At 46.8% G+C, this 16,909-nt stretch overlaps 3 protein-coding genes across 3 annotated transcripts; all 3 read right to left on the bottom strand.

Moving 5' to 3' along the window:
• Window positions 1–5,490: 5,490 nt before the first annotated feature.
• FIBRA_03924 (uncharacterized protein) lies at window positions 5,491–9,780 on the bottom strand (the record flags this gene model as incomplete). The annotated part of the gene is made up of 5 exons (XM_012325746.1): window positions 5,491–5,523; window positions 5,589–5,895; window positions 5,952–5,989; window positions 6,045–6,053; window positions 9,589–9,780. 5 exons carry the CDS (start codon window positions 9,778–9,780, stop codon window positions 5,491–5,493), a joined length of 579 nt encoding a protein of 192 aa, XP_012181136.1.
• Window positions 9,781–14,034: 4,254 nt separating this feature from the next.
• FIBRA_03923 (uncharacterized protein) lies at window positions 14,035–14,391 on the bottom strand (the record flags this gene model as incomplete). The annotated part of the gene is made up of 2 exons (XM_012325745.1): window positions 14,035–14,304; window positions 14,368–14,391. 2 exons carry the CDS (start codon window positions 14,389–14,391, stop codon window positions 14,035–14,037), a joined length of 294 nt encoding a protein of 97 aa, XP_012181135.1.
• A 1,447-nt stretch (window positions 14,392–15,838) lies between these two features.
• On the bottom strand, window positions 15,839–16,237 carry FIBRA_03922 (uncharacterized protein; the record flags this gene model as incomplete). Its single annotated transcript, XM_012325744.1, has 2 exons — window positions 15,839–15,925; window positions 15,992–16,237. The coding sequence occupies 2 exons, from the start codon at window positions 16,235–16,237 to the stop codon at window positions 15,839–15,841; spliced, it is 333 nt and encodes a 110-aa protein (XP_012181134.1).
• Between the last annotated feature and the right edge of the window lie 672 nt (window positions 16,238–16,909).

The raw sequence follows: 16,909 nt of genomic DNA, 5'->3' as shown, positions 1-16,909 counted from the left end.
CCCCCCCCACCCCCTCCACTATTCCGCCTATGGCTTTAGTCGATGTAGTGTGAGTTGTTCACCACCCATTATTATGCGAGAAGATACTCGTAATTTACAGCCTGCCGCAAGGTACCTAAACCGATTCTCTGTCTGCGCGTCTTGTGGTACGCAACTTTACAAGTGCATATTGTGCATTTATGACGTATCAGCACATAGCTCTTGCCATTTACGAACACATGATCACCTTGTCTCTTGAAGTCAATCTATTCTGGTTGCGTCCTGTATCCGGGGCCACGATTATATTTCTCCTCAACAGATACCTACTCTTGTTCATTGCTGTAATGATGATACTGGATGTTATTCCTTTCACTGCTGCCCTGGTGAGTTCTCTCACCAGTCACTCTTCTCTCCCTGTGAAAATCTACATTACTGTGGAGTAGAGGTGTGTCTGTAACATCTTTGTTATAACATTACATTACTAAACATGATTATCTGTGAGACCATGCTGGTTCTTCTATGTATTGTGGAAATTTCAGCAATGGTGATTATAGCATGTTTGTCTTTCTTTCACTTTCAGCTCTATTCATTACTGAATGCTTCATACAAAGCATTTTCTGCTCTGCGGACATATGCTGTAAATGCACCACGTAAAGGTCTTGCATTTCTTGTACTCATATTTGGGCTTGCATCTGTGATCATAAATGTGGTGTGTTACAATCTTCATGGCATTGTTGGCATACTCTTACACAAAGGCAGTATATTGACATAACTTTGTCTCCCCATGTATTTATGGAAAATATTTCCATGGCATGTGGAACACACTCATCTATGTCGTTTCCTGTCTTGTTCAAGTTAGTGTTCAAGACTTTTTACCAGAATACTCACTGACATCACTTGATACAAACAGATGCAAGTACTCTACTAGTGGCAAAAGTTATTATAAGACTAAATTCTAATTTCTCTCTAGGGTCTCTTGCATGCTCAGCATTGACCATCATCTCTGATATGCTTGTTATTGCAATTACCTGGAAGCATACCTTTCAGTCAGTTTTGATGTCTCAACATCATGGATTCAAACCATCTTTAGTGTTGATTGTTCTCAGAGATGGTACACATTCAATCAAACCATTAGATATGCTTATTTTAATTGAAAAAATGTTACAGGTACAGCATACTTTCTGTAAGATCATTTCTGAATTTTGATATTTCTTGACACAGTAGATTAATCATTGTGTTCAGAATAAACCTCACATTGCAGATTTTAGGGCTCATAATTCTGTATCAGGGCAATGGAATATCCGTCAATACTCACACATTCAGACCCTGAGTTATTGCTGATGGGACACTTATAGGATTCCGCCGGCTATGTATTCGCATTTGGGAACGTGTGAGTGGTACTCATGATCTCCGTCGGATCCCGTTTCAATTACTCATCCGCTCTGTTAGTATACCATATATCCTCATCTCACGATTCATACTCAACCTTCGAATCGCCTCCGCATCCAACCGCAATTCAAGTCTCTCCTCCTGGTCCAATTCGGATGAATTGCATGTGCCAACGGCGAGCTTGAACTTTGCGACTAGTCTTGTCGGAGACTTGGGTGGTCCCCTTGATTACGGTCTGACTTTTACTTCGACTGGAGAGTTCTTGATTGAGGAGGATGACTCCAAATCGTCCGAGCCGATTCGTTTAATTCTCAGGACTGGCGAGGACATCGAGCTCGCGGATCTCAGTGAAGGAAGACAAAGATATGAAACAGTAAGCAGTGAGAGCTCATGCTTGGTCCGGACACTTGGCTAATTGCTCATGTATAGTACGATGGGATAGACACCAGCACTGCACCGACTCCTGAAATTCTTTTATCTAGACAGTCAGGTTGAGGAACATTATGTTGCAAGCAAGCAACACGATCATGAAACGGATTTGTAATAATGTGGGCAGATCTCCCAGCAGCTGTTTGCAATTCGATCAGGACGATAAGCACGATCGGTAATGTACAGTAGATGACCACTGGAAGTGCTGACGGTCGCATAATATGTTTATATAAACACTGTGCGTGCGCTTCGAAAATGCATTCCTCTCTCACACCAGCGATCTTGATTTTAAGTCTTGCTACGGCCCCTATGTCCTCTGAAGTGGCCACCTAAGAAACACTAGCGTCAGTCGGACGCCAATGCCAACTCATTGGGGGAAGTTCTGGCTAGAGGATGGCAGCATCGTCCTGAACGCGAGCAGTACCGCGTTCTGCGTGCACAGGTCGATATTGTACGAGTGCTCGGGCGTGTTCTGCAATATTCTCGCCGATCCCCAGGCCAAAAGAGGCGGTAAACACAGGGGGTGTAGATGGGGGCGCTTTCTCTGCGCCAGCCTCGCGCAGACCGGGAGGGACAGATTGCCAGTGCGCATATGTACCTGTACCACGAACGGCGCCGGGTTTCTCTGAAGGCCATTGAGGGTCTCTTGCGCGTCAAATACAAGATCAAAGACATCCACAGCGGCATCTTGGAGACTATAGCCGCATCGTTCGATTGTCCGTTCGATCTCCTCTGAGCATTCCAATACGTACGATCGTAGATGCCATTGGCACAGATATAATACAAACGAGCGTTGCTGCGTATCTCCAGCGTCTCAAAAGGCGAGCACTCTTCTGGCCAGGAGGACGAGGGCGCTACACGAACGCGCAAGTTGCAAAAAACACGCGCCGTAATGTGCAAGTATACATATTCTTTCTGGTTTACAATATGGAGATGTGGTACAAGCGACCGGGACTAACTTCATGCCATCCCTCCGCGCAGCGTCCTATCACCAAACTGTCACTACACTATAAACATTCCCGCGAGTGAAGTGAGGGTGCCTGAGCACGCAAGCATTCCAGGAGGACCGGGGGTGGGCTAGATCGTGGGGCGGAAATGCGACCATAGGGTTTTCTGGCAGCGAGCTGGTCTTGAAGAAGGTAACTAGATGTACTCTGGGTTCATTGCGCTCGAACATCTTCTGGTTTGATGCAGTGAAATTGAGGAATAGTGTATCTCTTCCGATACACCATTGTGCATTTCGATGGTGGTAATAATGAACCCACCGAGAAGCTAGAGGGCCCCAATACCCTAGGGTTCAGCGATTACATAAGAGAGCTTCTTGGTAATGATCCTTAGCAAAAGCCGACGACAGTGATTGTTCAGAAGACGGTAAAAACATCCACGAAGCTGGAGACGGAGTCCGCCGATAGCGATAACAATGCCGTGGACATAGCGGTGGAAGTAAGGGAAGACACTCCAGGGCCAGGATACGATGGAGATGTATGGCAGTTGTGTCCTGCACGCACGCAGCCACGCAGAAGCTGGGGATGAAGTCCACGAAAAGGCTTAAATGCGGATGGTGACGATGACATCGTGGACAGAGCAGCCAGTTGTTTGTCAGGAGATAGGATGCAACGGAGATACATAACTGCTGTGTCCTGTACGCCTATGTTGAGGTGTAGAGTAGGGCAGATACGACATCGTTCAGTGAAGTCCCAGTATAGCATGTGTTGGGAGAGAAGGGGGGTGTCGACAGCATGCGCGTAGCAGTAGAAGAGAGCCCAAGTCCTGTCCACGGAGGCTATACTCGCCACAGCTAAAGCGGCAAAGAACAAAGCGGCGTGAGTTGATGTAAAGCGTGGAGGAACGAACCACATCAAAGCGGACTAATCACGATCCCGTTCACTCTACACGATGAATGCGTCAATGTCTCCGAATCCGGCTGGATGCGTTCCTGCCCTCGACGCCACATTCCCTCGTGCCAGAGGAAACAGATAACATGGGCAGCTCAGCGCTGAGCGGTGGGCACCACGTTTCCACCGTGTCTGGAATAGCTCCGTCAGCCCTTCTCCACGTCCGATCGACCAGTCTACGTAGACTTGGACATACGCTTAATCAACGCTCGTGGGTATCCGCGCCTGAAATTGCGTTAGGGAACCGGTATGTGTTCGGCACAGATGTCCAGCTGGGCAGGCGAAGGCCGCGACTGACTCAGACCAGGGCCATAGCGACGGGGGCTGGATACGTTAGCAACGCGAGCGTACGAAATCCCAAGAACACCTCACGATGTGTAGTACGTGTACCAGAGAGTGACGATTGCAGTAGGAAGGTTCGGGTGTAAGTGGGTGAAGGCTGCGCAGGGAATGTGCATGACGAAAACGAGCGCCTTGAGTGTAGCTCGGACAATGGGGAGAAGAGAAAGCGACGCGCGGGGGAATTTATATCTCGAAGGTGGCGCCCCAGGCCTCATCAACCTACGGTCCTAGCGGAGACCACAGCTGCGGTGGGCCCTAGCACGGCGTGCGTGGCGTCTCGCACCACGCATGGCGGTTATCTTTGGACGATAAGGACAAGGACAGACGAAGGCCCAGCATGGACGTATGAAACGAACGGCGGTGCTTGCTCGTTGGTGCCTGTGGCCCCGTCGCATGGGTGTGAGCTCGTAGCAGTGCCATAACCACCGCGCGGGCCCAATGCCAACGCCTCCCTCTGACCGTACCAACATTTAACTAGTCTTCTATCCAAAAGCAGCGCCGCGCACGAGGCTGTGCCCGCCCCTGAGACGAGTATCTGAGCTTTCGCAAATGACCAGACGCAGTCATTGTTCACACTGCTACCTCCGCCCGCCTTCCGGATTCGGTCGTCGCTGATCCCCTCACACCTCGCTACCACGGTGCATGCACAACTCGCTATAGCTCCGACTTGCTATATTCGTGACGGCATCCACACGCAGACGGCGTCGGCGGAGACCGTAGACACATATGGGCACATCGATGGAGCGACGTGGACCATCGGACGGGACAAACGGCAGATTCCTGCATTTGATGGAGCTGGAATGTGGAGTCACGACGCGCGGAGGACGTGTCGTGGTGCAGAATCAGACAGGAGATAGAGGACATCGAGGACAGGAGTGAAGAGGAGGCCAAGGTCCAGTGGGCGAGGGACGCGTGGGCAGGCGGGCCAGATAGAATTGAGAGTTAGAGTGACCACGCCAATGAGACTGCGGCACGCTGCACTTGATACCAAACCCTTCGGAAGGAGGTGAATACTGCGAGGATGCGTGAAGTCGCCCTTCGCCGTTGGATGATAGACCGGCAACTACCGACATCCCGCCTCAAGACAATCTTAAATCCTATCATCTGGCGGCGCTCCCTGCAGCTGGAGCTGGAGTGCGCAATATGATCCCACATCTCGACTCTATGCTCATTGTGCCCATTTGATGTCTTCGAATCTTTCACAAACCACTCAACGCCAGCCCTAAGATGCCGGCATATTATCACCCCACAGGCGGGCAGTGACCAAACCTTCAGTGCGTTCAATCCTTGGTACACATCAAATTTAAGTGGTCATATAGAGGAGAGGATAATGCAAGATAAATATCGAATAAAATTGTCATACATTACTAGAAGAACGGGCATTAACATATAGCTATGTGACCTGATTACGCTGAACGCACTCGACCCGGTCGCTTAGATTGACAGTATTCAGGAGTTAAACAATGCCAATGTTAGTGTCTTCCTGCAGCTATACATGAGCAGTTAGTTGTGTATTGGGACCAATCATACAGTGAGTGTGCTCTTTATACATACCATTTCATCTCCCTGTCTTTCCCATCTAACATGTACTAGCTCGATATTCTCATTGGCTGTTTGCCTGTCACGAATCGGCTCGAACAGGTCATCCTCACCCACACGCAACTCATTGTCTGTGGGTAAAAGGAGACCATGGCCAAGGGGTCCACCCATGTCTCCAATGAGACTCGTTACAAAATTTGCACTGATTGTCTGTACATGCAATTCTTCAGCAATGAACCCGGAGGAAGGGTGTGAAGTGCGTGCGGATTCGGACGCAATTCGAAGGTTAAGCATGAATCGTGATATGAGGATATAAGGTATACTAATGAAGAACTGGATGAATATTATGTTCAGCTCAAGATTCTGCAAGTTACTTACATGTTCAGAAATGGATTTGCATATCCAGCCAGAGCCCCCTAAATATGTCTTGGTCAGGAATGATGGAATTAAAAAACATTATTGAGAACTTACTGATGTATCCTGAATAAATATCAGTTGTGCAATCTGCAATGTGACATTTATTCTGGATATAGTAGTTGTTTTACCCCTACTCAAAAACAATGAAAATAGTGATTAATCTCACATAAAGTATATTGTTCCTGTATAAGTTCTTCAATTGAAAATTATTTGATTACACAAATAGAAACCTACCATCTATGAAGATAATTGATATAAGAGATTTTTTGATTTTATAATTTTGAGATATCAAGCCTGATTGAAGTGTGTGCTTCCAGGTAACAATAATAACAATTACATCAGAAATTATGACAGATACTGAGGTTATAATAGTAACTACAGAGAAATTAGTATCATATTAGTGATGCCTGATACATTGCTTACATCTGTTGTATATCAAGGAATATTAATGATGATTCTATACATGCAAATTCTGACACTTACTCAAAAGCAAGAAAGTCATTGATGAATCTCCCACATATCACTATGTTGTTCACTGCAACTAAAGTAGAAGATGATTTTCCATATCCATACTGCTTTAGCATGAGAGCACATTCAAATCCTAGGAAAGAATGGAACACACTATATTGACTGCCAAAGGCACAAATCCAAATAGAAACACAAGTACTGCAAGTGGTTTATTATATCCACTCATAGCATATGCTCGTAGGACATTAAGCACTACAAACGATATACTTAGTAGTAGACAGAGATCAATGTAAAGAACATACTTGCTCCAACAAGCACTACTGCAAATCCAACAATATATTCTACAATGAGCACGACATGACAGCTAACCCCAATGAGTACTATTACATCATGATTGGTTTATTGCAAACAAACCTCTGTCCATGCAATATGAGTTTTTATAGAAAGATGAAAATGCATAGTGAGAGAACTTACTTCAATAGTAACAAAAGAAAAAGCCATCACACTCAATCCAGCACTGAACAAGAGTAGATATCTATTGAGGATGAATACAATTGTGGCTCCAGATACAGGATGTAGCCAGAATAGATCAACTTCAAGAGAGAAGGTGATGATGTATTCATAGATAGTGAGGGCTATCATTATACCAATGTTTCATAAATATATGATAATGCACATGGAAAGTTACACACCAAATACTGCACAGGCACATATATTGTCTAGATACCTTGTGTAGACTGTAAGTCATGTATGTCCTCATGTAGGCATGAGTGGAGACAACTTACAGTGTATTCACAAAAGTTACCAAAGATGTAACAGAAGACATGTCAAGAGAATATGTGCTCAAAACTTGCAGATGTGAAGGCTCAGCTGAAAAACAAGTGATGGGGATTTTGTATGCTACAGTGGTTTAACGAGCTGCTTATCAGAGAAGCACTGGCATCCATGGTGTTATATATGCGTGGTTTGGAGGCACTATGATAATATCAGTGTGTCTGTTGCAGATCACTGCAGCTAGATGTATAACCAACATCCGTATATCACCTTGTCTGTATCAACAACAGATCTATGGGCGTTGGAGCTGACATACCGAGATATCAGGTATGAATGTTCATTGATTCGGGCGCCATGGAGAGACCAGCTCACTCGAGTCTTGTTCAACACTGTTATGATGATACTATGGCAAGGTCGTTGAAGTGGTAGCCATGGAGATGTGAAAACCAAAATCAGAAGACGTAGAGAGGATGAGGGTGCATCCCAAACCCCCACTTTTCAAACGCGAAGTACACGCCAGCCCACAAACTCGGTAGTTATCTGCAATCCGGCGAAGACAATAGGTACTTAGATGACAATCAGTAATACATTGGTGTCGCATCAAAGGATAGTCCTGTGCTAACAGCAGCACAGCGTAACAAGCACTCCAAACTACTGAGAATGTGGTCTGGCATTTGATGTCTGGACTCAAGTGCAATTCGCACTGTCTTCGCCGTGCATGGAGCTCGCTGCGCCGACGTCGTGTCCTCTCACTTGAGTGCTATCTAGGATATGTTCCCATCAGTTGGATATTGATGCCGATGCCAGCTCAACAGAGGAGTTAACAGCAACAGAGGAGTTAACAGCAACAGAGGAGTTAACAGCAAACGAGCTAGAGTCAAGGCGGCCCAAGATTGGCACATGCAGAGACGTGAACGCGGGGATGGGCACCTGAGAGTGTGAGGGAAGAGCGAAAGTGAACGGAAGGAAAATGTGGCCCAGACGAACCTGGCGGTTCATGTGGACGTACGCATACTAGACCATTTACGTAAGGGGTCAGGCTTTCGTAAAGGTAGGACGTTGATTGAGGTCGGTGAGAGGTAATCAGGTAAAAGCACAAGCAGAAAGACAAACGGCTCGATGTTAAGTCGTACTACTAGAGTCCAACGCGACGAACGCGCTGTGGGCAGACGAGAGACAAGATGTCAGGACAGGGGTGAGAGGCAGGCTCCAGTCCTGCAAGCAAGGGAACAGACAACAGTGTGTCAGCGATAGTGCAGCAGACAGCACAAGATGAACAAAACTCTTCAGATTCTAGAAGAGCTACAGAAAGTGAATGAACCCGAGGACGCGCGAAGTTGCCCTCTGCCACTTGGATCAGCTTGGATCTAAGACTTCGCGCCAACAATTACAAACAACCTTCGCTTGGCTCTCTGCGACTGCATATCTCAGGCTCGTATCTCGACTCTGAGTACGCTTGGACCTCTCACAAATTACTCAGCACCGGCCATGGATCTTAGAGACTGATGTCCACAGATAGGCAGGCAATGTCCAAAACTTCTAGTGCGTCAGATTCTTTCTTTGTATACGCTATGAGTATAAGCGGTAATATTAGCGAGAATAGAGGCGAGACGAATACCGAATCAAGTTGTCGTACAGCACGAAATGGGACCGACAAGTACGCGAGCTGTTGTGAGCTTCAAGAAGATAAAGGAGCTCATGCCGACTGGGTTCGTCTTGCCTGTTGCATATCATTGTTTTTTTGCACCCTCTCTGTTGACATATGTGCTTGCATGGTCGAGTCTTTCATTCATGTAATTTCATCCTGACCACATATGTTATTGTCCAATCTGCCGGGGCCCATTTGTCCGTGCTGCATAAACCTCCGCTCGAAACCCCCGTCGAGCTTCTCGTGCGATTAGTTGATAATTCCTAAGGAGGGCAAAATGGAGGAGATCTGAAGTATCATAATCATGGCGCGATATAGTAAGTGGGTGGATATTAAGTGAGAACGAGTATGTTTGTGGGCATATAGGATCAACTGATGAATGTCCAACATGATGGTATTCACCATCGCCAACTCTTCAATAAATAGTCTTCTCGCCGGAATACTCGATAGCGATCACTATTATTTTGGGGCAGTCAATGGCTTGCACGACGCGCTGGAACTAGTACGAGACTGAGATGCATGGGTATTAGCGTATGGCTACGTGGCAAATTGAATTCATCTCACTAGAATGTGCTCAAGTCGACTGCTTGGATGGTGAAATCCAGAAGTTACGCATCGTTGGCGTTCATGCCTTTGTGCAGCTGTGTGTGAGCAGTTAAGTATCGGAGTCCATCGTGTAGCGCCAGTGAACGTGCTCTTCTTACTTACCATTTTGTACGCTTGCTTTTCTTGTCTAAGATTAACTAGCTCGATATTCGCGTCTGCTGTCAAACTACCGTGAATTGGCTCAGATGAGTCGTCCGCATCCACGTGGAACTCATTATCTGCGGGTGAAGGCAAACCATAGTCAAGAGGTCCACCCATATCTTCAACAAAACTTGTTGCAAAGTTTATGCTCATTGTCTGTACATGTAGTTCCGTGTCTTCCCCCATGACCCCGGAAGAATCATTTGAAGTCCGCGCAGATTCAGAGGCAATTCGAAGGTTGAACATGAACCGTGAGATGAGGATATAAGGTACCCTAGTAGAGAAGTAGATGAGGATTGAGTATTTGAAGTATATTCAGCTCAAGATTATATACTAGTAAGTTACTCACATGGCCATGAACACATTTGCATATTGAACCATAACCTAAATGTATTAAGGTTGGAAATGATTGAGTTAGAATCATCAAGAACTTACTGATTTATCTTCACTCATATACATGAATATAAGTGCTGCAATCTGCAATGCAAGGTTTATTCTGAGTATAGCAGTGGTCTCATTTCTACTCAAAAACAATGAAAATAGTGACTGGTCTCACAAAAAGTATATTGTTCCTGCATAGGTTCTTTAGTCAGCATGAATCTATCAAATTACTGAACAGAAACTCACCATCTCTAAAAAAAATTAAGATAAGAGATTGTTTGAATCTATGAGTTTGAGATACAAAGCCTGATTTAAGTGTATGCTTCCAAGTAATAATAATGACCATTGCATTGGAAATAATGGTAGACACTAAACTTATAACAGTTACTGCAAAGAAGTTAGCATCATATTAACCATGTCTGATAAAACATGTACATCTGTTTAATGTGAATATGCATTAATGAAGATTTTGTGTGTGTATATTCTAAAACTTACTCAAAATAAAGAGAAGCTGACATGTAAATGCTTGTTCCACATGTCATGGTGTTGTTCTCTGCATATACAGCAGGAGATGTTTTTACATATCCATACTGTTTTACATAACAGTGAGCTAATACCCTAGCAACAATTGAGACATACTGCATCAACTACCACAGGCACAAGCCCAAACAGAAGCACAATCAATGCAAGTGTTTTATCAAGCCCACTTATTGCATATGTTCGTAGGGCAGTAAATACTGCACATGAGATACTCAGCAATAGATAGAGGTCAAAGTGCAGAACAAACCTGCTCCCACAAGCCCCACTGCAAATCCCATAACATCTGCAACAATGAGCATAGCTCCACAGCTAACCATTTTGAGTCTTTTGATGTCATAAATGGAATATTGCAGACAAACCTCTATCCATATAATATAAGCATCAACAGAAAGATAAGAGTATATAGTGAAAGAACCCACCATGCCAGTAGATAAAACAAGGCTCAGCATATCCAATACAGCAGTAAACAAGAGTAGATATCTATTGAGAAGAAACACAATTGTGGCCCCAGATACAGGATGCAGCCAGAATAAATCAAATTCAAGAAAGAAGGTGATCAGATATTCATAGATAGTGAGGGCTGTTGTGTGAGTATTCCATAAACATGCAATAATACATATGGAAGATTCCACACCAGAGGATGCATAGGAGCAAATATTATTCAGGTGCCTTCTGGTAGACTGTAAGTTATGTGTGTTTTTTTGTCATTATAAGCGGTAGACAGCTCACACTGTATCAACTGAATTCACCATGTATGTGATGGAAGACATACTAGGAGAGCGCCCGCGCAAGAGCCGCAGACACGAAGGTCTAGAACACCAAGTGATTGAAGTTTGTGTGCTACGGTGATATGAATACCCGCCTACCAGAAGTGCACTAGTGTCCGTGGAATTATATATGCGCGATTTATGACAGAACTGCGGGACTGATGTTTCTGTCATAGATAGAGATTAATGAAATATGGCGAATGATGCTATCGGGGCAATGTTTCAGCGCAAACTCATAGGAAAAATGACTCCGTCGAGTTTCGATCTTGACAGGATCATGAGGTTATGGTTATTTGAATGGAAACCATGGCTGCGCAAAATCAAAAAAATCAAAAGATTGACAGGGTCAGTGGCAATGCGCATCTTTGAGTTATTTTTCACAAGAGCGTGGTCATTTCAACCCATGGATAATGTCAATCGTGCGCGCAACTCCAACTTGCGTCGTCTTCACTGCGTGTACGATCGGGCGAGCACCGACATCTTAAGTCAAGGCCTTGACTCACCATCGGACTTTCTAGGGACGCTATCATATCAACTCCGGTGCTATCTAGGGAAGTTCACACCAGTTGGATCCCGATGGCAGCTCACCAGAGGCCATCTCCGCTCAACTGCAGCCTCATGACGACGGACGGGCACATCGCGCTGAGCTGGAAAGTACTACGCTTCGCGTGCACAAATCGCCCTCGCAATGGTTCAATGGGTAGGGGAAGAGGTAGGACGTCGATCGAGATCAGCGAGCAAGGGCGAGAGGAGAGTACCCGTGAACGAGGTAAAAGCGCGAGAAGGACGAACGGCAGAGTCGGACGTTTGAGGGAGCGGGGATGCAGGAGGAGGACGATAGAGTGGCAGAGTCACAGACGCGTGGCGGTCGTGTTGTGGTGCAGATGGGAAACAAAGAGCGTCGAGAAGATCTAGCGAACGAGGGGATCGCCAGATGGAAGTTGATCAGGGTCAGGGCATCGACCGCCAGCCGACGTGGATGTCAATCAAGTTCCCGCCGCGTGGTCAATGTGACTTTCCTCCGACGCGCGACAAATTCTCATCCGGTGAGGCCATCATTTGACTTGTACTAGTAAGAACAGCGTCGCGTCGACTCAAATTTCACAAAAGCACCGCACCTTCCGAACGCAACATGTTTCAGGAGGTACACCACGCGGAGTGTGGACAGACTCCATCTGGCAGACTAATAGCTGCGGGAGACGCGGCGCGCTCACGTCGTATGCTCTGTTTGCTGAGCACACTGTGGCGAGGAGGTTATGTATTAACGTAGACATAGCGACGCAAGCAGATACCGAGGCAGATTAATATTGTCTGCTTCATAACCCGACACGCTCTGTTGAGCGCGATGGAAGCGGTGTCACAGCCCATTTGTTGTGGATGTAGACGGATGGACAGTCTCAGAGCAAGCGACCACTGCATACACTGTGCGCCAGAGTGGCTGACAGCTTTGGAGTCGCGGTGGCCGAAGTCGGCGCGGGGGCGAACACCTACGAGAGCGAGGGGAGAGCAAAGGCAAACAGTAAGGAAATGTGACGGAGGCGTATTTGGCGGTGAGCGTCGACACACACACAAACCTGGACCGCATATGCGGGTTGATCGTTTCGATGGGGGGTGAAGGTAGGACGTCGAGGCCTGCAAGTGAGGACGAGAGGAGAGCACAGATAGAACGAAAGCGCTAGAAAGGGAGATGCACGCACCCTATTGAACTGTAAAATGAGATTTATGACGCGCGCCGGACGGCCTGTGGTACAGACCAAGTGCAAATAGGACTAAGGACACAGAGGACGTCAAGTGAGGCGAAGCCTGCCACCGGGTCCAGTGGGCGACTCGGAGATGATCTTACGGGGTTAAGAGCCAAATGACCGCGTCAACGAGACTGGTGGCAGATAGCAAGAGCGGATATAAATCCTTCGGAAGCTAGAGGGGGTGGATGCCCCGAGGACCGAGGAGGGGGAGAAAAGATACAGTTGTCTCTTACTAAGGCGCCGACGACTATTAGCGCACGCCCGGCGGGTTCGCTCGTCACTATCCACCACCACGACTGCCTGCCAGCCTGGGCTCCCTGTGGCTGGCGTACCCAAATCCTCGCAATTTGATCTCAGATATAATTCGCCTGCTCTATGTCTTCTGATCTCTCACAAATGGCAACTCTCTCAACACCGATCACAGGAAATAGCCACTTCGTGCACTCTACGGGCCGTGCGTCTGATGCATTCCTCTGTATACACTATTGACACTCTCAGCACACGAGATCATGCAAGCGAGAGGAGACGCGAGATGATAGAGTTTTCGTAGAACAAGCGGGACAGACATGCTTTCTTGCCCGCTCTTCACTCGCCCGCACAGCTCACCACGCCCGTCGAACAGGTGCAGGTACAACATTGCAAAGCCGCGCTTGTCCTTCTCGCGGCATCCATCGTCCTTCACGAGCGCCGTGACCGCCAATGCCATCTCGTCCTGTTCAAAGTCACCTCACTGTCCACCTTGCACTCCGGCACCAGTGCGCGCTGCAGCACCTTCAGGTCGGTCAGACTTATGGAAGTTCCTCCCGGGGCGGTTCCGAGAGGGACGGGTCACGATGCGGGCTTCAAGCGTATCCCGTGTGGAAGGATGCAGAGAATTGAAACCGAGATGCAGCACAGACAAGAGAGGGCCAAGCAGGTGCGCCCCATATCTCACTTACTTTCACAGCGTGAGATTCGATTGTCGCCGCCCAAAGCTAACCCGCAGGTACATACTCCCCCACTGCATCGACCACGGCCATATCTGGTTGCTCGCCTCTTTCCCGCAATTCCGCTTCAATGTCCTGCAAATCCTTGGTCATATACTCGATTGTTACATCCATATCATGGATCTTTTCCCCCACGTCCCACACCTCTTCTTGGACGTCGATCCGCGTTTCTTGTTCCTCCACTTGACCATCATTCCGCGTTTTCCGTGTTTGCACGCACCTCTCCGCCTCCACTGGCTGCGGTTGCTGGTCCTCCATCTTCAAATCACACGGAATAGGGCTGCTGTGTATGTTCTATGCTTGCTGATGCCTTTGCGACACCTGAGCTTCACCATCCGACGTCATGGCGGCGGCAGACCCCTGCCAGGCCTAAACATGGTGTGTGGCCTATGCTTGCGTCATGGTTAGGAAAAGAAGCGCTACCGCTGCGCAATCCGCATATGTACGCCCACCCGCGTCATATCTGCTACTCCCCCTATGTTCCCAGTGTCATTTTTGTGCCCGATATATGTCTTTCTCTTATTTCGAAGCACCCCTGCACGCCACGCCTTCAAGTCCTGTCGTTCTCCGTATTTTCACGGTGGAGGGAATGATTGGTGACGTTAAGGGGAGCGATAAGGTCGTGGCTCAAGGAAACACGTTCTGTACAGGAGTCCAACGTCGAGTCCCAGACTCCACGGCTCATCCCTTTTTCCCGTCGTTCTCATTGCACACTTGTTGTCTGCTATGATTCAAGTCTCATACGCACAAAGCATCCCCGACAAGGGATGGTGTTTTTGTAAACCTCCGGCGCACTTTCGGAAGATATCAGTTTACGGGAGCGATCGCTGCAAAGCAGGTTCCGTATCATGCCAACCGCTCATTGACACACCATTTTTCATGACTCGTTGGTGTTCTTCAAGCGTTTCCGAAAGATAAGCCTTGATATGACAAAGGGCTATATCGCGCAGTACGGTGATCTGGTACTTGTGAGTAAGACGCAAAAGTCTCTCATCTGTGCCCATGGTCCAGGATAGCCGTTCCGCCAATGGCCCGCTCCTTCCTCTCTGCTGTTTTGAAACGCTCAAGAGTACAATGTTCGACACAGCAATATGTGACATCAATGATGAATTACAAGCTCTGAGTAAATACACTACTTGTCAAATTGCATACCGTCTCTTCCTAGTCGAAATATACCGGCGATACGATGATCTCTCAACACGGTGTTCTTGTGCTTGTTTCGTAGTCGGCAATGGTTTCTCGAACTTTGTAGATACTCATGGTTTACTCGTGAACGACTATCGAGTGCGTTGTACGTGCATCGCTGGGAATACGTGGTGAGGCTCAATTGTCTAGTGTTCGATGTCTACTATCACAAACGACAATGCGCAGCATGAAGGGAATGGTTTGATACGTACATTGAAGCGCAGGTATGACATGCTATACTCACAGCAAGGCAATTAGCAGCATACCTGGCAGTCGCTGCCAAACGGCCGCGCAGACTGGGGTTAACTGTACGTAAGTCAACTTTGGCTTTTTATCAGTTTCGAGGGACGAGTGTCTCGTCAGGCGTGTTCGTATCTCAGGACATCTCAGGACAGCTGTTTATAAATGAATGGCCATTCGTGCTCTCGCGAAATACTCATGCGCACAGTGTCCGACACAGTGATGTCTGCTGTCTTGAACTATGAGTTCTGGACAAAAATTCTACTTGTCCAATTTTATGTTGTCCGCGACTATTTCAATCCCGCGCAAATGGATCCCCAAGAATAGATATTAATATATGACTACATCACAATGACTTAATAACGCGCTAGTCACATGAATGCGCCGTCCCCCAATGCAAATGCCTAGCAATGTCGGGAGTTGTCGCATTATTAGTGTTAGCACCTTCGTGCAGCTATATATGAGCGGTCAGTTGCGCATTCGGATCAATCTTATAGAACTGCGTGCCTCCGCTACTTACTATTTCATCTGTCCGCCTTCTCTTGCTAAGGTCTGCTAGCTCAATGACCGAGTTCACCGGAATGAGCTCGTGCGAGTCATCCGCATCGAACTCGTCATCGGGAGGAAAAACGAAACCACTGTCAAGAGGTCCACCCAAGTCTCCAACAAGATTGGTCGCGAAGTTCAAGCTCATTGTCTGTGCGTGCAGCCTGTCAGAACTGAAGCGGAACGTCGTATTCAATGTGCGTGCAGATTCGGAGGCCATTCGGAGGTCGAGCATAAACCGCGAAATGAGGATATATGGTATACTAGGAGTTCAGATAAGTACTGGGTACTTGGAAACATGTCCCAACCATGGTTCAAAATTGCTCACGTGAGGATGAATGGAGTTGCATAGTCAGAATAAGCCTAAAAGTTCATATCAGGAATCATTCATATATAATAGTGTAAAGATATTGACTGGGACTCGTTGACCGTCATAATAGAGTGTAAGCATCAAAACTTGCAGTGCAAGACTTATTCTGGATCCAATCATTTTCTAATTATAATCAAGAGAATACTGAAATGCTCTTACAAAAAGTACACTGTCCCTGTACAACACTGTAAATTAGCATGAGTTCCATTTTGTAGCTCAATTAAATGTCACCATCTGTGAAGATAACAGATATTAAGGATTGCTTGAAACCAGGATACTGAGACCTGAAGCCCAATTGGAATGTATGCTTCCAGGTAATCAGGATGACAATTGTATCAGAAACAATAGCCATGATAGTAAACACTATGTGCATGATAGATACTACAGAGAAATCAGTACCATAATAATAGTCATCAGCACAAGGAGCACACCTTCATCTCTTGAATATTACATGATATTAGTATTGACTGCATATAAAAAATCAACACTTACCTCATTGAATAGGTGTTTGGCAGGTTAGTG

The sequence above is a fragment of the Fibroporia radiculosa genome (assembly GCF_000313525.1).
Source record: "Fibroporia radiculosa TFFH 294 genomic supercontigs, scaffold2475, whole genome shotgun sequence".
NCBI classification, from domain to species: domain Eukaryota; kingdom Fungi; phylum Basidiomycota; class Agaricomycetes; order Polyporales; family Fibroporiaceae; genus Fibroporia; species Fibroporia radiculosa.
The sequence above is the reverse complement of the archived record's forward strand: the minus strand, read 5'-3'. Positions and strand labels throughout refer to the sequence as shown.